The sequence below is a fragment of the Theobroma cacao genome, chromosome 2, assembly GCF_053813885.1.
Source record: "Theobroma cacao isolate CCN51 chromosome 2, ASM5381388v1, whole genome shotgun sequence".
NCBI classification, from domain to species: domain Eukaryota; kingdom Viridiplantae; phylum Streptophyta; class Magnoliopsida; order Malvales; family Malvaceae; genus Theobroma; species Theobroma cacao.
The window spans coordinates 10,095,863-10,119,632 of record NC_142640.1 but is presented as its reverse complement, the minus strand read 5'-3'; the positions used below and the strand labels follow the sequence as shown (position 1 = coordinate 10,119,632).

Sequence of the window (23,770 nt, the reverse complement as noted above, 5' to 3'; positions counted from 1 at the left end):
AAAAAAAAAATAATAATAATAAAAAAAAAAAAAAAAAAAAGAAAATTTTCAAGTTGAAAACCTGAAAAGGCAGCTTGAATTTGGGAGATGTGTTTAGGGCGAAAACCCGAAAGGGCGGTCTAGACACGAAAAAGGTCCAAATACTACAAAAGCTTAACACAGAAAGGGTGAAGATCATGATCCGAGATGTTCATGCAAAAGGCAAGGGAGCTGACAAATGTGCCTATTTCGGGATAAAATTTTGAGACTACTATTAATATCTATCGAAACAGTCATTAAGAAAAGACTGTATCCCTTTTGTATTAATCAATTTTCCCTTGTTCCTTGTCATTATACTTGATTGTAGAAACTTCACTTTTTTCTAATGAAAAATAGCCTTTCACTCCCAACAATGCCCTCATTTCCATTCTGCCAAAAGAGGAGATATGAGTACATTGCATTGCATTTGTCATAAAATTGGAATGATACTTAATAAAGAGCATGATAAAGTAAGAAATGTTTGCAATATTTTGAAAAAGGATTGTAATTGACAGGGAATGAAATGGAGTCTAAGAAGAGAAAGAAAAGAATGGAATTAGCAATAGAATGGAGCACAGTAAAAATGTGAAGAGTGATTGGACTATGCATATGATAGAAGAAGAAAACAGTTATGAGCAATGAATTGAGGAAGACGAGAGATCAGAAATGTGATCGATTCATCCCCCATTGATCAAAGAAAAGGCTCTAAAAACACCAAAAAAGGGAAACTGATGAAGATGAATTGACATGTTCAAAATTTTAAAACAATTGAAAAATAGGGAAATTTATCTCTAAAATCATAGGAATTTCAGATGAGGAATTGGTTATTTTTCACCATTTCGGAAAAATGAAAAAGTTCCATTGCCTCAGTTTTGAGGAGTTCATATAAAAGTTTCGTTGCCTCAGTTTTGAGGAGTTCATATAAAAGTTTCGTTGCCTCAGTTTTGAGGAGTTCATATTAAGGTTTCAGTGCCTCAGTTCGGAGAGGTTCATTTTAAAAGTTTCGTTGCCTCATTTTTGGGGAGTTCATTTTTAAAGTTTCGTTGCCTCAGCTTTGAGGAGCTCACTTTTAAAAATTTTCATTGCCTCAGTTTTGAGGAGTTCATCTTAAAAGTCTTGTGACCTCAGTTTTAAGGAATTTATTAAAAAAAAATATATATATGAATATAAATATAATAATGATAATAATAAATATATATATATAATAAAATTTGATAAGAGAATTAAAGAATTTAGTCAAATACAGTGTCTACGTCTTTGCACTATTTCGAATTTTCGAAAAGCTCAAAGAGGGGCAGCTGTAGACACTAGATTAAAAAGACAATGAACAAAAAATGATGGAAAGAAAGGGAGAGAGGTACGACTGGCAGGGTGCGGACGCACCCTGCCAGGCACCTCTCTCACCTGCCAGACGCGAAAAATTCGCGTCTGGCAGGTTAGTGGAACTTGCCCCTGGGTGCCCAGGGACAAGGCAGTACTGGAGCGCCCCCTCCAAAGCCCAGAAATCGGGTATAAATGGGAGGGGGAGAACCTGCAGCAGGGGAAGCTTTTCTAAGCAAAGGAGAGCTGGGCAGAAGAAAAAAATAGAAAAAACAGCTTGGTTGTTTGCTGCCTGTAGGAGGAGAGAATCTGGGCTGGTTTGCCGCCGGTAGGAGGAGCAACAGCTTGGTTGTTTGCTGCCGGTAGGAGGAGTGAAAGCTTGGGAGTGTTTGCTGCCGGTAGGAGGAGTGAAAGCTTGGGAGTGTTTGCTGCCTGTAGGAGGAGAGAATCTGGGCTGGTTTGCCGCCGGTAGGAGGAGCAACAGCTTGGTTGTTTGCTGCCGGTAGGAGGAGTGAAAGCTTGGGAGTGTTTGCTGCCGGTAGGAGGAGTGTTTGCCGCCGGTAGGAGGAGCAACAGCTTGGTTGTTTGCTGCCGGTAGGAGGAGTGAAAGCTTGGGAGTGTTTGCTGCCGGTAGGAGGAGAGAAATCTGGGCTGGTTTGCCGCCGGTAGGAGGAGCAACAGCTTGGTTGTTTGCCGCCGGTGAGAGGAGTAGTAGCTGGAGTGTTAGCCGCCGGTGGGTAATGATTTGAGAAGAGAAGAGAAAGGCAGCATTCTTAAAGTAAAAGAAAAGGTGCCGCCGGCATAGAGAGAAGAAAGAAAGTTGAAAAGCGAGGAGAGAAAAATAAGAAAAGGGAGTCCGTCTCCCCTAAGCCGTACGACGTCGTTTGGTGCTCCTGATTGAATTAATTTAGTGGGATCAGGTAAGGAAAGCTTCACTCCTTTGCCTAATTGATTCATAATGATTTAATAGCTTAGGTTATTATGGTTTGATTTGTTTGGATTTAATCTATAAAATTCAATTTAAGCTTCATATGATTAATCTGAAAATATTTTAATACAATCCCCTAGAAATTTTTGAAGAATGTCTTTCAAGATTAGGATTGGTTTACTTTAGCATAAGGTTCAAAAATCTTTTAGATACTATTTTTAGGACAAAGAAGATAATATACATAGAGAGATATAAATCTATATATAAAAATACAATATAAAAATAAAAATATATACATATAGCTAACAAAAAAATTTAAAGGTAGGAGAATGTTTAGCAAGGGTGAGAGAAGTAAATATGCAAAACATAAAAATAGATTGCTAAATAAATATATATATAAGTGAATGAAATAAATAGTAAGTTAAAGAGTTACATATAGAATGAGTAAGTGAAATTGAAAATTATTAGGCTATTAGTGAGGAATTCTTAAATAAAATATATAAAAGAGCATGGGAAATATTTATGTACATTAAAAAGTATATATATATATAGTGAATAGAGATAGATGAATAAATGTAAATAAATATAAATAAATATATTATGTTAAGTATCAAAATAATTATGATAAAATAGATATGAGAATCAATCTAAAAAATAATTAACTCTTCAATAAAAAAAAAAAAAGATAATGAATAATAAGATAAATACAAAATACTATAATGTTAGCTATAAGTATAACATGCCGATGATGGGATAATCAATCGGGATGCGAGAAGTCGCAATCCCGAGCTTATGTTCCCTAGGCTCGGAATCCGAATCAAGGCCCCACCAGTACGATGGGAGGGTCTCGTTTTTAAGATTTCGAAATCCTTAATAAATAAAGAGCTTGATTATACAACAAAAATTATTACTTGATGAAATTAATTGATAAAAAAATAAATAATAAGTAATAAAATAATGATAAAATGATAACGATCCAAATATATATAATAATTAATTCGTGAAAATACAATATATATGACATTAAATAAGTAAATAAATTAATAATAATAATAAAAAATAATAACTAATTTAAAAGTAAGCATCGAATATTAAGTGGCATAAAGAAATGTGAAAATAATAAATAAAGACCTTAGGCATTAGGTTTGAATAAAAATCGCTTATGAAAAATATAATAATAATAAAAATATAAAAATATATACAAAGTAGTACGATAAAAAATATATAATTTTTATTCATTAAAATAACATAGAATTATAAACAATTTGTCTAAATATAAATGAAAAACAAAGAACTTAGGACAAAAAATGTAAGGTATAAAAATAATAATAATAATAATAATAAATAAGAATAGGAAATAGGAAAATAAAATATATAATAAAAATAAAAATAATAAATAAATAATTGTATTAGCATAACATATACATATTGCATCATACATATCATTGCATATCAATATTTTTGGTTTTCGAGCTTAAGCCCCGATGATGGGATCTTTCGGGGATCCTGCGAAGGCGGGTATTTCTCGAAAAGTTCCTTAGGTGAAAAGATGTCTTCGGGTCCCACCAGTGTGATGGGAGGGCTCGAGAATCATCTTTAATAAAAGGCTTTTGCTCGAATTAGGTTCATTATGCACAAAAATATTATTTTAAAAAGAGAACGTACGATGACCCCGAAGACGGGAATTATTCGTCGAATTTGCGAAGGCGAGTTTCTCGGATAATTCCCTAGGTGAGAGAATATTCCGAGTCTCACCAGTATGATGGGCGGATTCGGAAAATATCCTCGATAAAAGGTTATTTGTCCGGCATTGTTTATCTCACGCCATGCATTCCATCTCGCCACTCATTTGCATTCCATTTTAGGTTAAATAGGAGATAAAAATAAAAATAATAATTAAGGGAATATAGTGAAATTAAAAATTAAAGCCCCATAGGATAATCTAAAAATGGTACCGTTCATGGAACGGGCGTCCGAGGGGTGCTAATCCTTCCCCGGGCGTAACCGTACTCCCGAACCTAGATCCAAAAAATTGTAGACCGGTTTAAGGTTCTTTTCGGTGGGCTTAAAATTAATTTAAGTTTGCATCGATTAGAATCGAGTCAATAGGTGGCCAATCACACCTATTTTTTTTTAAAAAAAAAAGATTGGTGGCGACTCCTAGTTTGAATTTTTTTTTTTTTTTTTTTTTTAGTGAGTTTTCACAGTTCACGTCTAGCGATCGGGTTCCCGGACCCGCACGTTACGACACCATCCACATTAAATTTGTATTCCCCTTCTAGAGGGGTAGTGCATGATCAACCAAGTCTGATAGCCATGAGCTCAACATGATTGAAATCTTGCATTTCAAGTGGGCTAAAAAATATTCCAATGACATAATTAAATGAGTCTTTAAGCACACCACCGTAGCCAATTGGACCTATCTTACCTCTAGTAAAGCTATCCATATTAGATTTGTATTCCCCTTCTGAAGGGGCAGTCCATGATCAGCCAAGTCTAGAGTGGAAAGGGGATCGCTGTATGTTTACGAATTTATCATCATCAATAAAAGCATGACATTGTCGTACTGGCGGATGCGACTTCTTTGATAATTTTTATATACGTGGAGCGCTTAGACTCTTTCAAGAGAGAAAACCTCACTTAATGCCTGGCTTGATGTTTTCTTTTTTCCTTTTTTTTTTTTTGCTCATCCAAAGATAATTTATTGATGTCACTGAAAAAATTACAATGAGAGCACAACCTTTTGGCAGGGAGCCGAGAGGTTTGCTTTAGGAAATTGAAAATAAGATGGTATATAGCCATCAGAGTTTATTGCCTAATACGTACGAAGCCAACATGATACAACTCCTACCAAATATCATAAATTATCGTCTAAGTGGTATAATACCACAACATTCAGCACCTACCAAAACATTATCACCATAACACATCAATACACATCAGATAATGAAATAAACAAATTGCCACCTGACAACATTAGCCTCGACCTAATAGACAGCACAGAAAAGCACATAATAAAACTACCACCAAAACGAGAACATAGAAGCTCTGTCCACACCAAATTTTGTTAGTGAATCAGCGAACGATTTACCTTCTCAAAAGATGTGCAGGAAAGACACATCACCAATAAATTTGATCAAACTGTCTATTTCATTAAAAGGGATCCATAGATCCCACTATCTGGAGTTAGAGTTGTGTACACAACTGAGCGCCACCTTCAAGTTCGATTATATGTTCAGCTTACTTGCACCAGCAAGGGTAGAAGAGGCAAAAAGGAGCAATGCGTGCTTGATAGCCATGAGCTCAACATAACTGGAATCTTGAATTTCAAGCGGGCTAAAAAAAATTCCAATGACATAACTGGATGAGTCTTCAAGCACACCGTCGCAGCCAGTTGGACCTAGCTTATCTCTAGTAGAGCCATCCACATTTAATCTGTATTTCCCTTCTAGAGGGACAGTCCATGATCAGCCAAGTCTAATTGTGATGAGCTCAACATGATTGAAATCTTGAATTTCAAGTGGACTAAAAAATATTCCAATGACATAATTAAATGAGTCCCTAAGCATACCACCGTAGCCATTTGGACCTATCTTACCTCTAGTAGAGCCATCCACGTTAGATTTGTATTCCTCTTCTGGAGGGGCAGTCCATGATTCACCAAATCTAGAGTGGAAAGGGGATCTCCATATGTATGGGTTTCAAGGCTTCATCCACCAACCCACATCATCCACAACCTCATTACCTGTACATGCTAGGGTCCAAAGCATAGACCGCATGCTGATGAGTGTCGTAATGTGCCGGGTCCAAGAACCCGACAGCTAGAGGTGGGAAATTAAGGAAGTTGTCACCAATATTTTTTATCTAGGTGCGATTGGCCACCTGTTAAATTTGTTTTATATGACAGAGTTCTAAATCAATTTTAAATCCGTTTAAAGAACAACAAACTGGTCTACGTATATTTTTTTAGAGTTGGGTTTGAGAGTACGGTTATGCACAGGAAATGATTAATACCTTTATGATGCTCGTTTCACGAATGGTACTATTTAATCATATGTTATCCTAAATCATTAATTTTATTTTTATGTTTCCTTAATTATTGATTTTATCTTTCATTCTATTAGCAAATTAAAATATTTTATTCGGTTTTATGGTTTGACATACATATGATGCAATTATGACATACATGGCATAAAATTTAGAAAATGCCAAACGAAAACCTTTTATTGAGCGTATTTTTCAAATTCGCCCATCATATTAGTGGAATCCGAGGGTATTCTCTCACCTAGAGAAATACCTGAGAAACTCGTCTTTACAAATTTACTAGGTAAATCTCATCATTGGGATAGTTGTTTGCAAGTAAAAACAGTATTTTTATAAATGCAAATCCTAATACGAGCAAAAGCTTTTATCAAAGATATTTCTCCGAACCCTCTCATTGTATCGGTGGGACTCGAAAGTATCTTTTCATCTAGAAATTTTTTTGAAGAAACTCGCCTTCGCAAGCTCCTTCAGAAAGTCTCATCATTGGAGTTTTAACTCGTACATAGCATATATCAACATACCATGACATTTGATCATGCAAATATGGCTCGTGATTTGCAAAAACCCTACTATTTATTATTAATTGCTATCACTAAAATTCCACCATTTTTGAAATTTTCTTTTTATTGTTTTTTTTTTTACTTTTATTTATTTTATACTTTTTATTAGTCTCCTTTTTTATATCCATTAAAAAGCAAAATTATTCACTTATTTGTTATATTTCTTTTCTTCATGTGTTTCATATGGTTGAACTTTTGAATTTTTTTGTGTCTACCCTTTTCATTTTAAAGATTTCGTTTTTTATTATCATAAAACTTCATATTATTTTATGTATTTCATCCTATATCTTTGTGTTTATTATCATTATCAATATTATTTCTTTTTTGCCTTTATTTTTTATTTGATTAATATTTTATTTAGAATTTATTTAGGATTATAAATATTAAGACTCGGAATTAAAACTCTCCCATCATACTGGTGGAGTTATAATCAAAATCCTTCACTTAGGAAAATTAATTTAAAATTTCGACTCCTCATATCCCAAACCAATATTCCATCACCGGTTAATAACCCAAATAAGGTAGATATTTTGTGTGAAAACTCTAGGGGAATAGATAGCTTATTTTCCTAAGCCTACATATTCTAACCATTTACATTTTTAATTAATTTCATCTTTTATTTAATTGATTCCTAATGAGGTTATTATTTTATTGTATCCTTTCATCTTTACACTTTCTTTTTATTTCCTTAATATCCCTTTTCATCCATATTTTAAAGAAATATCTATTTGGACTAAAATGTTGGGACTTAAAATTAAAACTTTCCCACCATACTGGTAGAGTTTTAACCAAGATCTTTTACCTAAGAAAATAAACTTGAGAATGCGACTTTTTGCATTCCGAGCCAATGTTCCATCATCGGTATAATTTAAATAGAAATTTATTATTTTTGCAATTGCTAATATTATAATATCTTTTAAACCAAACATATGTACTTTCCTAATTATTAATATTGATCCTAAATATATCTTTTACTATTTGTTGTTCACATTTTCCCTATTTTATACTTCGTTACTACCAATTCCATGACTAAGCATTTATTTATTAATATATTAATGGTTGTCATAATTCTATTTCTCTTCTAAAAAAACTATTACATTTTATCTAAATATCTATTTTTTTTTCATTTTTCTTTATTTGCATCAACCTATTTTATATCTAAATATATATTTATTATTTACATCAATACCTATTTTGTTCTCATTTATATATTATTTTATTTTACATAGATTTCCCCATTTCAATAATCTTTTTTTCCATACTTCTAATATTCATGCTACAACTCAAATATATTTTTAACATTTTATATATTATTTATATGTATTATTTTCGTCAAACTATGCTAGGAATTCTTAAAAATAAAACCAATCAACACCAATATTCAACATACAAGCCCAACAAAACAAAGGTCAAAAATTTACCCCAAAACTTGAGCTCGAATTAGCCTAAAGGAAATCAAGCTATGGGTCAGCCCACGAGCCTGCTCTAGGATCCCTCCTTTTTTTTACAAAACGCATCATTTTGGGAATATCCTAACTGCCAAGGGAACCTTAAGTATTTAAACTCATTTTTTCTCTTCACTCTTCATTTTTTTTTTACTTTCTCTTTCTACCACCAATTCCTCCCTCGTCTCTCTAAACAAAACCTCAACTCTTTTCTTTTCTTTCAAATGAAACCCTAAGCCTTCAACCTCTTCTCTCCCTAACGACGACTTTTCTCTCCTTTCTCTTTAATCAAACAACCAACAAATCCCTAACCCATTCGAAACCCATAAAACCTCCCTTCCATCGATTTCGAATTTTTTTTTTGCTTTCTCTCTTTTTATTGTGGTTAGGATATTATGTTGGTAAAGAATAGGGTTTTCTTTTTGTAATTTGTTGGGTATTTCACTGGTTGCTAGAGTGAAAAGCTAGATTTTTGGGTCCTGTTCTAAGGTTTTTAGTTGCTAGATTTTTCTGGCTGCTTTGTTTTTTCTTTCTTCATTTTTTTGCAGATTTGATTCTTCCCTAGGGTTTTCTTTCCTTTCCCCTTGAACCAAAATTTTCAAGGTTCTTATAGAACCTGATTGTCCAAAATTTTGGACAATCAGAAGCTTGCAAGTAAAAGAAAATCCACTAGAGGTGACCCCAAATTCGGTAGCCCTAAAAGCATTCAATGCTCTGCGTAGATTGTTGACTATGGAGGACAAACATGCTTCCATTTTTTTAATTAATTTATTTTATTTTATTTATTATTCGTTATTTGGGGAAAAAAAAGGTGTCTACAATTGCCCCTCCTTGCACATTCTTGAGAATCAGGAATAGTGCCAAGACGTAGACACCGTATTCGACTTATCTTAAAGCAAGTTTGATTTAAGCAATTGAAGTTCCTAGATTCGATCTAGGCTTAACCTATCTCACAACAGGTTTGATTTGTAATTCCTAGACTTGATATAGGCTCGTCTTATCTTAAAATAAGTTTAATTGAAAACTCTAGACTTAATCTAGACTCGACTTATCTCAAAACAGGTTTGATTTTAAATTGAAATTCCTAAACTTGACTTATGTTCGACCTATCTTAAAACAAGTTCGATTTAAGAGTTAAAATTTCTAGACTTGATTTAGGTTCAACCTGTATTAGAACAGGTTCAGTTTTATAAATTGAAAATTTCTAAACTTGACTTAGGCTAGACTTGTATCAGAATAGGTTCAATTTTAAAAATTGAAAATTCCTATACTTGACTTAGGCTCAACCTGTATCAAAACAGGTTCAATTTTACAAATTGAAAATTTCTAGACTTGACCTAGGTTCGACCTATCTCAAAACAGGTTTGACTTAAAAACTAAAATTCCTAAACTTGACCTAGGCTCGACTATCTCAAAACAGGTTCGACTTAAAAATTGAAATTCCTAAACTTGACCTAAGCTCGACCTATATCAAAATAGATTCGATTTAAAAATTTAAATTTCTAGACTTAATCTAGGTTCAACCTATATTAGAATAGGTTCGATTAAAAAATTGAAATTCATAAACTTGACCTGGGCTCAACCTATCTCAAAACAGGTTCGATTTACAAATTGAAAATTCCTAGACTTGACCTAGGCTCGACCTATCTCAAAACATGTTCGATTTTAAATTGAAATTCATAAACTTAATCTAGGTTCGACCTATCTCAAAATAGGTTCGATTTAAAAATTGAAATTCTTAGACTTGACTTAAGCTCGACCTATATAAAAAAAGGTTCGATTTTAAGTTAGGAAACATAATTACTATTATCAAAATCATAACTTTTCTTTGACTGCAAAGTGGCAATAACAAGGCTAAATGATTTCTTTAAAGACTAGGTTTAGTGGAAAACACTTTTTAGTGCCTTCTTTACAAAGTAAGTTGTCCATACCCCATACACGAAATCTTTTTTTTCTGTTACCAACTTACTAATGCAAATTTATGTAGAACTAAAACCTTATAACGAATTGTCCTTTATGGAACCAACATGAATTAATAAATTGATAAATAAATAAAAACCTATTCCTCCTTGCCAAATTATACAGATTGGAACTGCAAGGAACCAATCACATGTTTAAAAGATGTAATTATCAAGAAATTCCCTTAATTTTAAATTTTTAAGGGAAAAAAGGGAGAGAATGCATGATGCACAAAGTGGTGCTATAAGAAGCTTTACACCATCATCCTCACATGAACTCCAGCTATCTCAACAGCAATATAGTGAACGTCACTCCTAAGTTTTCAATGACTTCATTATAATTACAGTCAACCTTTCTACTATTTGTTTAATAGTATAGCATGACCTTCTAAAAATTATTGATGAAATAGATGCAATATAAGTATGTTGCAATTTCTAAAAAAAAAAGAAAGAAATTGGAAATTCTATCAGCACAAAGTACGCACCTTATAGAAAACCTATCACTTGAAAGTGACAAGCTATTTCTTAAGTGGAAAAACAACCATTGGTGTCTTAGGTTGTTGATAGAAAAACATGTTCAGGACCCATTACTCACACAAAAGAAGGTGAATTTGTTGTCACATGGTTGCTTCCTCCGATATTGAAAAATTCTACACTTTTGCTCAAACCTAACAATCACATATATAATAGAGGAAATTGTGGGAAATGACTTTCATAGTAAGGTGACTTAAAAAATGAACATCTCTATAATTTTAACTATTTTTAGCCAATTTTTGGCACAACTTGACAAGAATACCCATTAAACCAATTAATCCAAATGAAGACGCGTATCGATTTATTTCTTTTTGCTCTTCCACCATTCAACTTAAAATTTTAAAATTAAATCTCGATTTAGATTTAGCTATCCCTCCGTCCAGCTATCCAACGCCATCGAGGTTTATATCGACAACTAACTTTCTCACGCTCTCAAAGTACAGAGATGACATCAAGGTATTTGTTATGGGTTCTTGGGTTTATTTAGGGTTATTCATAGAACGAAAAAATTGATGGGTAAATTATATGAGTTTGGAAACTTAAATCTGCCTAGGGGTAGCAAAATCAATCAGTTTATAGGCGATGCGTGAATATTTGTTAGGCATTAAGTTATTGGTTATTAGGGTGTGTGACTGGATATTACGAATCGTTACCTGTTTATTTAGTATTAGGTGCATGAATATTACGTGACTGAATATTTGTTGAGCATTGCGTGACTTGTTTATAGGCATTACGTGATTGAATATTTGTTGAGCATTGCGTGACTTGTTTGTAGGTATTGCGTGACTTTAGCTACCTAATGTTGATGGTGATTATCTACTGATTCAGCCCCTTTAATAACAAATTGTTTAAAATTAGAAGAGAAATAGGCTAAAGCTGTTTGGTAAACTGTTTAACAAAATAGATTATATAAGTTGTAATTTTGGTTAAAATTACCATAAAGGATATTGAGTGTCATCTTCAATAACCTAATAAGCTATAATTTAATGCTTGAAATTTACATATAATTTCAAATATTAAAATCAAAGAAATCAATAAAGAAATGGAACAATTTTCATACTTGTATAGTAGCAATAGTATAAGATTTTGGTTGGTTTACCAAGCAATAGGACCATGATGCTTAAATTAAGAAAAAAGAAGAGAAAAGATGAAATGATATATATGTAACATTAAAATCCTTTTGATTAGTGAAAAAGAGAGAAAACCTTTAAGCTGCTTTTCATTAAAAATTTCTTGAAAAATGATGTTTGGCCTGGCTTTTGTTTGTAAGAGGTAGATAAGATGAAATGCCAGGCCAAACAGGTACTTAATAACCTATTCAGCCCCCCTTCATTGCACTTATATGGGTGTAGAAAACGAAGAGTCAACATTCATGCCTATAAATAAAAGAAAATTTTGGTTGGTCTACCAAGTAATCGGAGCATGATGCTTAAATTAAGAAAAAAAAAGAGAAAAGAGGAAACGATATATATGTAACATTAAAATCCTTTTGATTAATGAAAAAGAGAGAAAACCTTTAAGCTACTTTTTATTAAGAATTTCTTGAAAAATGATGTTTGGCCTAGATTTTGCTTTTAAGAGGTAGAAAAGATGAAACGCCAAGCCGAACAAGTACTTAATAACCAATTTAGCCCCTTTCATTGCATTTATATGGGTGTAGAAAACAAAGAGTCATCATTCATGCCTATAAATAAAGGGAACCATTAACCATTTGAATCAAATTCAATTATCTAAATCAATCTCAAATTATTGTAAAATGGTATCTAGAGATCCAAGTGTCGATAATGGGGAAGAGGCAGCCTCCGAAAAGGAGGAGATGCCTTTGAGTTAGAAGTTGGAGATATTCCAGCAAGAGATGTATGCCCTCATCGACAAGCTGATGGCCAGGACTATTGAACTTGGGGCTGACATCCTGAGCAACAACAAGATACTCGTCAAGATATATGAAATAGTAGATGAACTTAGGAAGAAATGAACTACGGTTCATTTTTTTGTATAATTTCCTTTTATTTCAGAGAATTTAATAAATAAAATTTGAAAAAATTTCATTGAGCATATATTTTCTCATGTCTTTTCTTATTTTTATTTTCTTCGTTTAAGTTATATTATGCTGAATAACTTCGTGAGTGGATTTTAGGCATTGCGTAATCTATTATTAGGTATTAGGGTTTAAGGTTATAAGCGGTGCGTGAATTGTGCAATCTATATCTTCTGTTGAAACATTGTGTGAGTTGTTTGTATGTTTATGGAATAGAGTACCTATGGTGACGTGTTGTTATGTATTACGTGACGTTGGGCCAGTACATGACTGTTTAAGTTGGCATAACGTGAGTGGATATTAGGCATCGATTGACTTATTATTAGGTATTGTGAGACTGGTGGTGCGTGACTTGTGTAATTCACATCTTGTTTTGAGGCTTATTATTCATTGAGTGACTTATTCTTAGGTGTTGCGAGCCTGGTGGTGTGTGACTGACTTTTGCAATTCATGTGTTGTTTTGAGGCTCTTGTTCAGTAGTTTTTTAGGCAGTGCGTGATTGGTTTTTATATATTGAGTTACCTATTGTAGCGAGAGCGGTGGCGCATGACTTGTGCAATTCATGTGTTTTTTTGAGACTTTTGTTCAGTAGTTTTTTAGGCTTGCGTGACTGATTTTTATATATTACATGACCTGTTATTATGTATTGCGAGAGTGGTGGCACATGACTTGTGCAAGTCATGTGTTGTTTTGAGGCTTTTGTTCAATAGCTTTTTAGGCTTGCGTGACTGATTTTTATATATTGCGTGACCTGTTGTTATGTATTACGAGAGTGGTTGCGCGTGACTTGTGCAATTCGCCTCTTGTTTTGGGGCGTTTGTTCACTAGTTATTAGACATTGCATTAATGTGTATTAGACATTGTGACATTTAATCTCTGTTAAATTTCTGTGATCGGCAAATGTGACTTAGGCATTGCATAAGTGGTTTCTATGCATTAAGGGGCAATTTTTGATAAATTGACTAATTGTGACACTTATTTTTTATTAAATTTCAATGGCCTGTCAAATGTGAAGCTTATGATTACATACAGTGATCATTGGGTCAATGACACTTACAAGGGTGGTGAGACACGAGTGAGGGGTGTTGGGAGTGATTTATCATTTTCGGGACTAGTGAAGCTGGTTAAAGAGGTTGTTGGGGTCAACTCACATAATAATGAAATCGAGCTACATGCACCGCTCAGCCATGCCGCAGGGGTTTCGCACATAGTCATCAGGTATGATGAAGATGTAGCAAGTATTTTGCGAGATGAGAGGGTAGTTGTTGTGTTTGTGATGGTTAAGGTAAGAAATGCAAACGATATTCCACATGAGCACGGTATCCAACACAATAATCACCAAGAACAGAATGTTAATTATTCTGACATACCATACCATGCATTTCCTAACAAACAACCATGGCAATCACGTTTGACGTATCCTCATGGGTTTCAGTAGCTCAGCGCACACATGAAGTGTCTGCAAATGATGTCTGCACAATTTCAATCAGAATGTGCATCGAACAAAATACTTGGTACTTTGCAACAAACACAACAGTCGGTTAGAAATGCATTGGGTCCATTGTCATTAGCAAACGACACTATGATGGTTGTGAGTGATGATAATGCATCTGATCAGATTGAAGATGATGTTGAAGAGGATGACAAGGAGAATCGGAACGATGAGTTACGTGATGATTGTGAAGATGATTACGTTGGCAGACATGAAGACCATTCAGAGGATGACAGGGTTAAGCAGACCGACATTTCTGATTGCAATCATGCAGATGGCGATACAGGTCATACCACAATTGTTGTGTTGGAAGAGGTTGATTTGGACGACCATGGTAGAACTGCTGAATTAGAAAATGTTAAGGGTGTGGACCCTATTTACGAGAACGCCATAGCACTTGAGAATGGCATTCATTCGCCTAAAGACAGTGATTAAGAGAGGGTAAATACAGGGGTATCTCGTCAATGGATTTTCCCGGGCTAGATATGATATCCTTCCAAATAGTTGGGAGTGAGGAATCCAGATCAATGGACGACCACTTATATCACGAAAAAGTGTTTCCATCGAAGGCTGAATTAAAACGAGCTTTGAGCATGTTTGCAAAAGAGCATTTTGTAGTTAGAGTTAAAAAGTCATGTCATGCTCGTTTTGAGGTTGGTTGTAAGGATAAGGCATGCAAGTTTGCTTTGCATGCAACGAAGTTGCCTGAGGGAGAACATTGGCAACTTCAGATGTTCCAGAAGGTACATACATGTACTGTTGATGGTTTACAATGTGGGTACCGAACTGCAAGCGTGAAGGTAATTGGTGAGCTTATCTCCAGTAGGGTGCAAGAAAATTGTGTAACCCCCCTTGAGACCAAAGGAAATAATAGAAGAGATGAATCACAAATGGGGATTGCAATGCCTATATGGTAAGGCTTGGCAAGTGAAGGAGTATACAGAGAGTCTTATGTTCGGTCCGTCGAAAGAGTCATTCCAACTCTTCCCCTCGTATTTCCATATGTTGGAACGTGAAAATCCCAGTACTGTCACGTGTGTCTCTACTGATGGGGAACAACGATTCAAATATTGTTTCTGGGCGTTCGGGTCATGTATTCGGGGGTTTAGTGCTGTAATGCAGCCTGTAGTCGTTATCAATGCCACACATCTGAAAAGCATATTCAAGGGTATTTTGTTTGTGGCAGTATGCAAAGATGCGAATGAGCAGATATATCCACTTGCATTTGGCATTGGCCACATCGAAGACGAAGAGTCTTGGTCATGGTTTCCTAACCAATTACGTCGTGCGATTGGTTGTCTTGAAAATGCAATGTTCATTTTTTATCAGCATCTTAGCATTAAGAATGCAGTTGAGAAAGTGTACAAGGACGTTCATCACAGTTTATGCAATTACCAGTTAGGGAAAAACGTTAAAAACAGGTTCAAGAGCGAAGATGTTGCTGCGATTTTTACCATGGCCGTCAACTGCTATAGGCTCGCCGATTTTAACAGACATATGAATCAGCTGAAACAGCTTTGCAAACCTACTTATGACAGCCTTATAAGATTAGGCCCTGAGAGATGGGCACTTGCACGGTCGCCAGTAAGGTGATACAAGCTAATGACATCCAACATTGCGGAGTGTATTAACTCTTGCTTGAGGCATGCAAGAAAAATGCCAATAGCGGTGTTGATTGAGTGCATCAGAGGCATGTTTCAACGTTGGTTCCATAACCAGCATAATAAGGCATTGAATTTGACCATGCCCCTCAGCCCTTGGGCTACCGATCTGTTGAACAGACGGTTTAATGAAGCATGTCACTTTTTCATACAAGCAATCGATCAGGGTGGAGTTTCAAGTTATAGGCGAGACTAAGGACAGAGTGGTGAACCTCTCCACCAAGACTTGTTCATGCGATGAGTTCCAGACCGATCTACTCCCCTACACGCATGCCATGGCTGCAATAAGGTATGAACAATCATGTTTTGTTATATTGTGCATGATGAATTGAATTTTTACATTGTTCGCCAATTGTGATTTCATTGCCTTGGCAGTAAGTGCAAACGTGCAGCCATTGAATTCTGCTCGGACTATTACAAGACTCGATCTTGGGCAGAAAGATATGCTGTTCCATTTCGCCCTGTTGGGCATCCCAGTGAGTGGGACATCCCCGATGACGTTCAATAACTTATCATTTTGCCACCAAGTTGGCGAGGTCAAGCAAAAATACCTAAGAAGAAAAGGATTCCATCAGCTGGGGAAGTTAGCGAATGACGTAGATGTTTTCAATGTAAGAGCCTGTCTCATAATAGACAAAATTGTCAGACTCCGTTTGCAGGTTCAACGAAAAATGGGGAAACATCATCTGCTCAACCAAAGGCTTGACGACGACGACCCAAGGCATATGCAATTTGCAGACAACCCGGGCACACACGAAATCGCTGTCCAATGTGGACTACATACTCTGATAACGATATAGGTGTCGTACCTGAAGATAGTGGCCCTTCAGAAGTCAGTTGTTAGGGATTGTTTCGAATTGGCCATTGATATTTGCATTGAATAATACTATTTCAACTTGAGTTTGACAGAGTTTGACATAGTCTAGGGATGATATTTGCAACACATGATGTTGCAACAACTATGACTAGAACAACGTAGCAAAATGACTGTTGTGATTGGGAGACAAGCAAATCTAAAACATAAGATGTTACAGCAGCTGTGACCAGTACAACGAAACAAATTGAGTGGGGTGACTGGGGGAAAAACAAATCTAAAACACAAGATGTCTCTCTCAAAGTGGATGAAACTTGTATGAAAGAGCAAACTGAATTGTCTGGTTGGGGAATGAAAAGTAAGATACACAAAATGTCCATATGGAAGAGAAAACTTTCAAGTCCAATGGTGGGGAAGCTAAAACTAGTTGGGGAACAATGGAGGAAGACCGTGAAAAACCTTATGCTAGTGATGCACTGCCACAGTCTGGTTAGGAAACAGAAGATGTCATTCCTACAAAAACCTTGGACGATTCTTCTAAATCTAGTGGCTAGGAACAACACAAGTCACTAGAATGTTATGAAGGTTGAGGCTCTCTTGATGAGTCAAATCAACCAGCAAGTTTAAATGGCTGCGATACACCAAATGGTTTGGGTAGCACTCAAAGTGAAAAACATGTTTACTCAAACCACATGACAGTGTAGGGGCTCACGTCGTTGGGCTTCAGATGCTAGTAAGAAGAATCGTCCTCTGAAGTCAACTGGACTCATGAATGATGATTTTAGTATGGCTGTAATGTACACTGCTACAATACAAAGATTAGACATGTTTACTTCTGAGCAAGAAGATATTCTTTCACATGTTTAGGCAGTGATGCAGTGAATCAGAAAAATAATGCGCCAATTTGGGTAAATATCTCTTACATTTTTTTACTTTTTCCATGTTCAGTTGTTCTAGACCTACTTGAGTATCGATAGCTTATGAATATATCGATAGCTTCCGTTTCATCTTCCACAATTTTGAAATAGCTATCGATACATTATAAGGCGTTTTTGAAGTCATCTTACTACGAAGGTCATTTTCCACAATTTCCACTTATAAATACATCGATAGCTGCTGTTCCATCTTTGAACCGTTCCAAACTTAGTTTAAGGGTGAAGAAAAGTTGAACCACCAAAGTTGAAGAAAGCTTGAGGGTGACTTATTTTCATTTTTTGACATCCAGCTAGTGAGAGAAAGTATTGAGGAAAGACTTTTAAGGATCTTTGAAGTGAAAAAGTGAAAGAACACAAAGAATCCTATGAAAGTTATAGAGGTTTTAAAAAGTGTACCAAAGTATGATAATTGAAGTTACTTTGAGAAAGTTATGGAGGTTTCAAGGGATGGCTTCCATGCAATATGGAAAACGTTTATTGAGGAAAAATGATGGGAAGAAAAAGAAGAAGAAGCTACTAGAAGTGAGGAGAAAGTACTGAAAAAAATTGGATATTTATCTTATAGTTGACTATAGTTCCCCTTATTTACAAAAATGCCATTGCATAGTTGGATCATCAAATTCCAATTATAGTACTTAGCCTATTTGTTGGATCATCAAATTCATTATACTCCTTCATAATTTATTTTTCTTTGTAAACCATTAAATAAAGCACAAAATATTTAATAATATTTACGTGATTGATTTTGGCATCCTGCTTCATATTTTTGCCCTGAAAATGATGTATAATAATAGTTGTTCTTAATGTCGACCGTTGTAATCAAAAAACATGAAAAGCATAAGATAGCTTCCAACTGTTTCTTTCATATACCAGTCTTCCCAATATCTATCCATAGCTTATGAATATATCGATAGCTGTCGTTTCATCTTTCAACCATTCCAAACTTAGTTTAAGGGTGAAGAGAAGTTAAACCACTAAAGCTAAATCATCTTGCATTGTCTTCAGCAATGGCCGCATCTTCGAGCAAACCTAATGTCTGTGACAATGGCGACCAAAGTATGGGTGATGATGAATACTCTGGCCTACGATCAAGGAAGAAATGGAAACTAGATCTTCAACTGCTTGCCGCATCAGTTGGTTTTTCAATTGAACCAAGTAATGATCTGTGCTCTCCCTTACGGTGTAGGGACATATCACATGGCGGTAGGTATTGGGTAATAGAGAATGCCATGATATCGTGCGGAAAAATGGTAGATTGGGAAAGCTTAAAGGAAAACATATACCTTGAGGGGGACTTATTTTCGTTTTTCGACATGGGTAAACTTAAGGGTCTAAGTACCTTTCCATATTTTGATTATAGCTCGACTCTTGTTAGGAAATTTTACTTCAGCATTCTCCTGAGTGAAAATGAATTTGAAAATCCTAGAGATTTTGACCCATTTATTTTGAACGTGTTTTTGGAAGGAATAAAGTTTACAGTGACTACTTTTGATATTGGGAAGCTCTTGAAAACGGAGTATAGACACGAACAATACAGCCCTCCCTCATCATATGACCTGTCCCGCATGTGGGCTCAAGTGACAGGCAAAAGAAAACCATACACCACAGAGTCATGTTCTGCTCGTCATTTGAATTTTGCACCGGATAGGTTGGTACATAATTTTTTGGTGTCACATTACAGGGAAGGATCAGTCATTTAAGACATATTAGCGTTGGGGATTTGTGGATGATGGAAACAATTAGAAGCAAATTTGGCGTGAATATTGCAGAATATATGATCATGAGAACGAGACAAGTTGCCATGCGGGAAGAGACGACCTTTCCATACGAGAACATCATATCGGCTCTAGTTAAGAAGAAAGGGATATGGAGCAATAGGTATCTAGCTGATTGGACCAGTCGCAGGCCTCGTAATCTCTCGTTTCGATGGCTCGTGAAAAGGGGATATGACTTGAGTCTTGATGAGCCATTGAACTCTATCGAAGGCAGCCCAGTTCATCCTGCCCATGATACTTCATCCAGACAATCATTTAGAGTTCCTGTTTCCAATGATGTGATGTATAATATGCTTCTGAGAATTGATGAGAAACTCAGTAATCAAACTGCTAAAATACAAGCATTGGAATTGAGGATACAAAATGTTGAGAATCTTCTAATGCAAAGAACAGATATAGCTATTCGGGCAGCAGAAGCGTGACAGAATTGACTGTCCTCAGATGAGTTTCTCTGTCATTAACCTTAGAGAAAAAGGAAGTCAGTTGTCATTGGTTCTGGCTGAGTCAACCATATCGGATGAACATTCATATTTGAGAGTTGTTTGTATAACTGGATTAGGGATACTGTAGTTTGTATTTCTCATAATTGAGTTGTGGTATTTTGTTTTCTTTAAATTCCCTCAACATGTGCTTTAACTTTCATCCGGTTGAGGGTTTAGGGTGTTCAACTCGATATTTTGTTATGATAGTGCTTGGGGTTGAGTTATGGTTTGATATTGTCCATGATAATTGGCTTACCCTTTTTCGAAGAACATGACACACAATAGGTGAGTCACACGATGCAAGCTCAACTAGTCACGTGATCCCATATCCTCTAGTCATGCGATTCAATAAGAATTCATAACGCCACTCCATATATACTACTCATGTGACTCCATATCAACTAGTAACGCAATTCCATAATAGCCAGTCACGCCACTCCATTTTTCTATTCACACGATTTTAGAATAAATACTCACACCATTCCATAATAACTAGTAACGCCACTCCATATATATTACTCACGCGAGTCAATATCAACTAGTCACACGATTTCACAAAAGAAAGTCATGTCACGTGCTTCCATAGTAACTAGTAACGCCACTCCATATTTACTACTAACGGGAGTCAATATCAAATACTTACGCGATTTTAAATCTTAACGGTTCACGCGAACCATATTTACTACTCACACGATTCCAAGTGGATTAGTGACGCGATTCCATAGTAACTACTAACGTGATTCAAAATTTAGTACTCAGCATCACTCCATAACAAATACTCCCGCGAATCAATATCAACTGGTGACGCGATTCCATCTCCACCATTCACACAATTCAATAACAACTGCTTACAACCCTATGTCACGCAATGCAATTCAACATGTCATATAAGCTATAAAGTAAAGAAGTCAAAAGGGGTTAGTATATGCAAATGAATGAATGTTGTCATGTAAATTGTGTAAAATACTAACAAACTTTACATTATGAATAAGAAAAAAACAATGTTCTTCTTATTGGACCCCGTATGCTTATCACATGAATGAATACAAAGAATAATATGTAAATGATACAAAAAAGAATAATATGGAAATGATACAGAATAATGTTAATGTTATTTACAGATTGAAAAAGAATAAATAAATTAAAAAATTTAACAACTTAAGCTATTAGCAAAAATCTCAAGGGCAAACTTTGTTCAAATGCCTTTTATGGTGTTTGCCTTCAGCGTGTGATCCTTCGAGCAGATCAACCACTACAACGAGGCTATAACTCAATCCCTGTAACCGCACAAATCTTGCTGTATCGGGATCTTCTCATTTAACCTATACATCATCCACGTCAAAACTCGTTTTTGATGGCCCGAGTTGACAAAGTACCCCGCTTGATGGCATATAATGGGAAACAATGATGTTAGTGGACTCATCTACTTATCACACAAGCTGGACTTCTGTGCTTCTTTTTGACTGTACGATGAGTCCACTAACATCATAGTCCATTTCAGCAAGTTAATGTGCACTACCACTCAGTGGCCGTCGAAAAAGCACGATACGAGAATTGAGTCAACCTCATGCCATGGCAAACCCCACGAAGGTCTCCCACCCCTTGTATACTGTAGACACCTAAAAAATGAATAAAAAATTAATTAAAAAAATTAAATTGTAATAAAATAAAATATAAAATAAAATAATTTAAAAAAAAAAGAGAGAAGGAATGGCTGGGCGTACGCCCAGCCATCCCTTCCCCAACCACCATGCATGATGGGGCTCTAGCCACCAACTCCTTGGTGCCAGAACCCCATTGCCGGGTTGTCCAAATTTTTGGACAACCTAGCTTTTAAGGACACCACCTGCAAAACCAAAAGGAGGGGAGGAGATCAAAAATCCTAAATTTACCAGCAAGCTACCTAGCCACAAGCAAAAAATAAAAAAAAACAACAAGAAAAAAAAAAGCACAAAAAACATATATACAAAAAAATGAGAGAGGGTAGGGGGCTATGATTTGGATTCGGTTTGGTTTGAGTGAGGGAGATTGGTGAGCTTTGAGGGAAGGGTTAGATCTTTGGAGTGCCGGCTAAAGGAGAGTGGAAGCCAAAGCTTTTCGGGGCCGGTATACCGGCCACTGACAAGGGAAAGGGTAAACTTGATTGGGTCACCATCGACCGAGGCAGGGAGTGCTAGATCCGTCGATAGGAAGGGAAGAAGGCTTCTAGGGAGAGAGGCTGAAGTCTCACCGGTCTAGGTGGGGAAAACTATGGAAATGTCGGCCATAAGAGAAAGAGAGAGAGAGGGGAAAAATTTTAGAGAGAAGGTAGAGAGGCCGGCGGCTAGAGAGAGAAAAGAGGGCAGAAAAATGAGAGGAGAAGAGAAAAAGAAAGCTTAAATACTTAGGTTTAAGGACTCCAAAACGACACCGTTTTGGAGGAGCACAAGTTGCCAAATAAACACTCCAAGTGGTGCGTTTTGGGCTCAGTTTAGTGGACCTAGGAACTCAGATCCAGTGCAGCAGACTCGGGCTTTTTGTGGGTCTCCGAATTGGGCCAATCGTAACCCAACAAGGTATAACTCTTTTCTTTTTTTTGCTTGGGTTTGTTTTAGTTAGTGTTGGGTCTAGCCCACTTTAATTAAAATGCATTTATTTTTTTTTCTAGGAAAGAAATATATATAATATGAATGCTTATATTTAATATTAAAAAATAAAAAATAATAATGATAGTAATAATAAAAAATAATAGTAAAGATGCATAGTTTAGAGAAATATATATATATATATATATAATAAGAAAATTCATAATAGATTTAGTTTGTTTTTTTAAAATAGATATAGTAATAATGATAAGTAAATGAGAAGAAATAAAATAATAAAATAATAAAATAATAAAATAATAATAATAATAAAAATAAAAAAAATGAATGAAATGATTATTTGAAAAATTTTACCTATGAGAGGTAAAGAGTTGGCTCTACTAAGTGGATTTTTTTTTAATGCGAAGTTTGAGATTGATTTTCACAGAAGCGTCGGGATAAATCCGAACTCCAAATTTCAATACCCATCAACTCAAATAATCGTTGCTAAAATAATAATATATATTGAGAAAAGTAAATCTACACAATATCACATTTAAATCTAGGTTAGTGTAGTCAGTTAATTAGCAAATAAATATCATTAAATAAAATTAAGTTAACCATTAATTTAATTAATTGTTTATTTGATTAAAAAAGGAAAATAATACATAAGATGGAATATTAATTCACTATGCTAGTTAAAGACTATAGATTTAAATAGGAAACTCTAAAAAATAATAATAAATAATTAAGTAACACTAAGTATATAAATAAGGTGATAAATATTTAAATACATAGTTGGGTGAATTATGAATCACCTAAGTCAATAAACGCGTACATGTAGACATCAACATTTTATCCTGTCATAGCACGCCACATTTATTTTGCAAATGGCGCGGGAATTTCGATGATGGGATTTCCCCGAAGAGCTTGTAGAGACGAGTTCTTCCGAGGATATCTCTAGGTGAGGAGAATTTCGAGACTTCACCAAAGCGTTGGGATGGTCTTCGAATAATTTTCCAATAAAAGATTACCGACCCCATTATTTAAAATAAATGAGTCATGACATTATTTTACGCTTGCATCACATGCATACGTAAAACCAAATAAAAGACTCAAACAGTCAATTTAATAAAAATTTAGTTAATAAGTAGGGATTAAATCAAAAGTAGGCTATAATAGGATAACTTAAGAATAAATGGTAC

The 23,770-nt window shown here is 35.2% G+C and overlaps 1 protein-coding gene across 1 annotated transcript; it reads left to right on the top strand.

Moving 5' to 3' along the window:
- The first annotated feature begins 15,216 nt into the window (after positions 1-15,216).
- On the top strand, positions 15,217-16,506 carry LOC148764011 (uncharacterized). The gene is made up of 3 exons (XM_088803521.1): positions 15,217-15,926; positions 16,165-16,287; positions 16,374-16,506. Exons 1-3 carry the CDS (start codon positions 15,217-15,219, stop codon positions 16,504-16,506), a joined length of 966 nt encoding a protein of 321 aa, XP_088659647.1.
- Positions 16,507-23,770: the final 7,264 nt, after the last annotated feature.

Bases quoted from the DNA above. Each gene is read 5' to 3' on its own strand.
- LOC148764011 (XM_088803521.1), top strand. From the start codon at position 15,217: ATGAATCACAAATGGGGATTGCAATGCCTATATGGTAAGGCTTGGCAA. The intron at 15,927-16,164 runs GTGATACAAGCT...GCAATCGATCAG, and splicing joins CTTGCACGGTCGCCAGTAAG to GGTGGAGTTTCAAGTTATAG. The intron at 16,288-16,373 runs GTATGAACAATC...TTGCCTTGGCAG, and splicing joins CATGCCATGGCTGCAATAAG to TAAGTGCAAACGTGCAGCCA.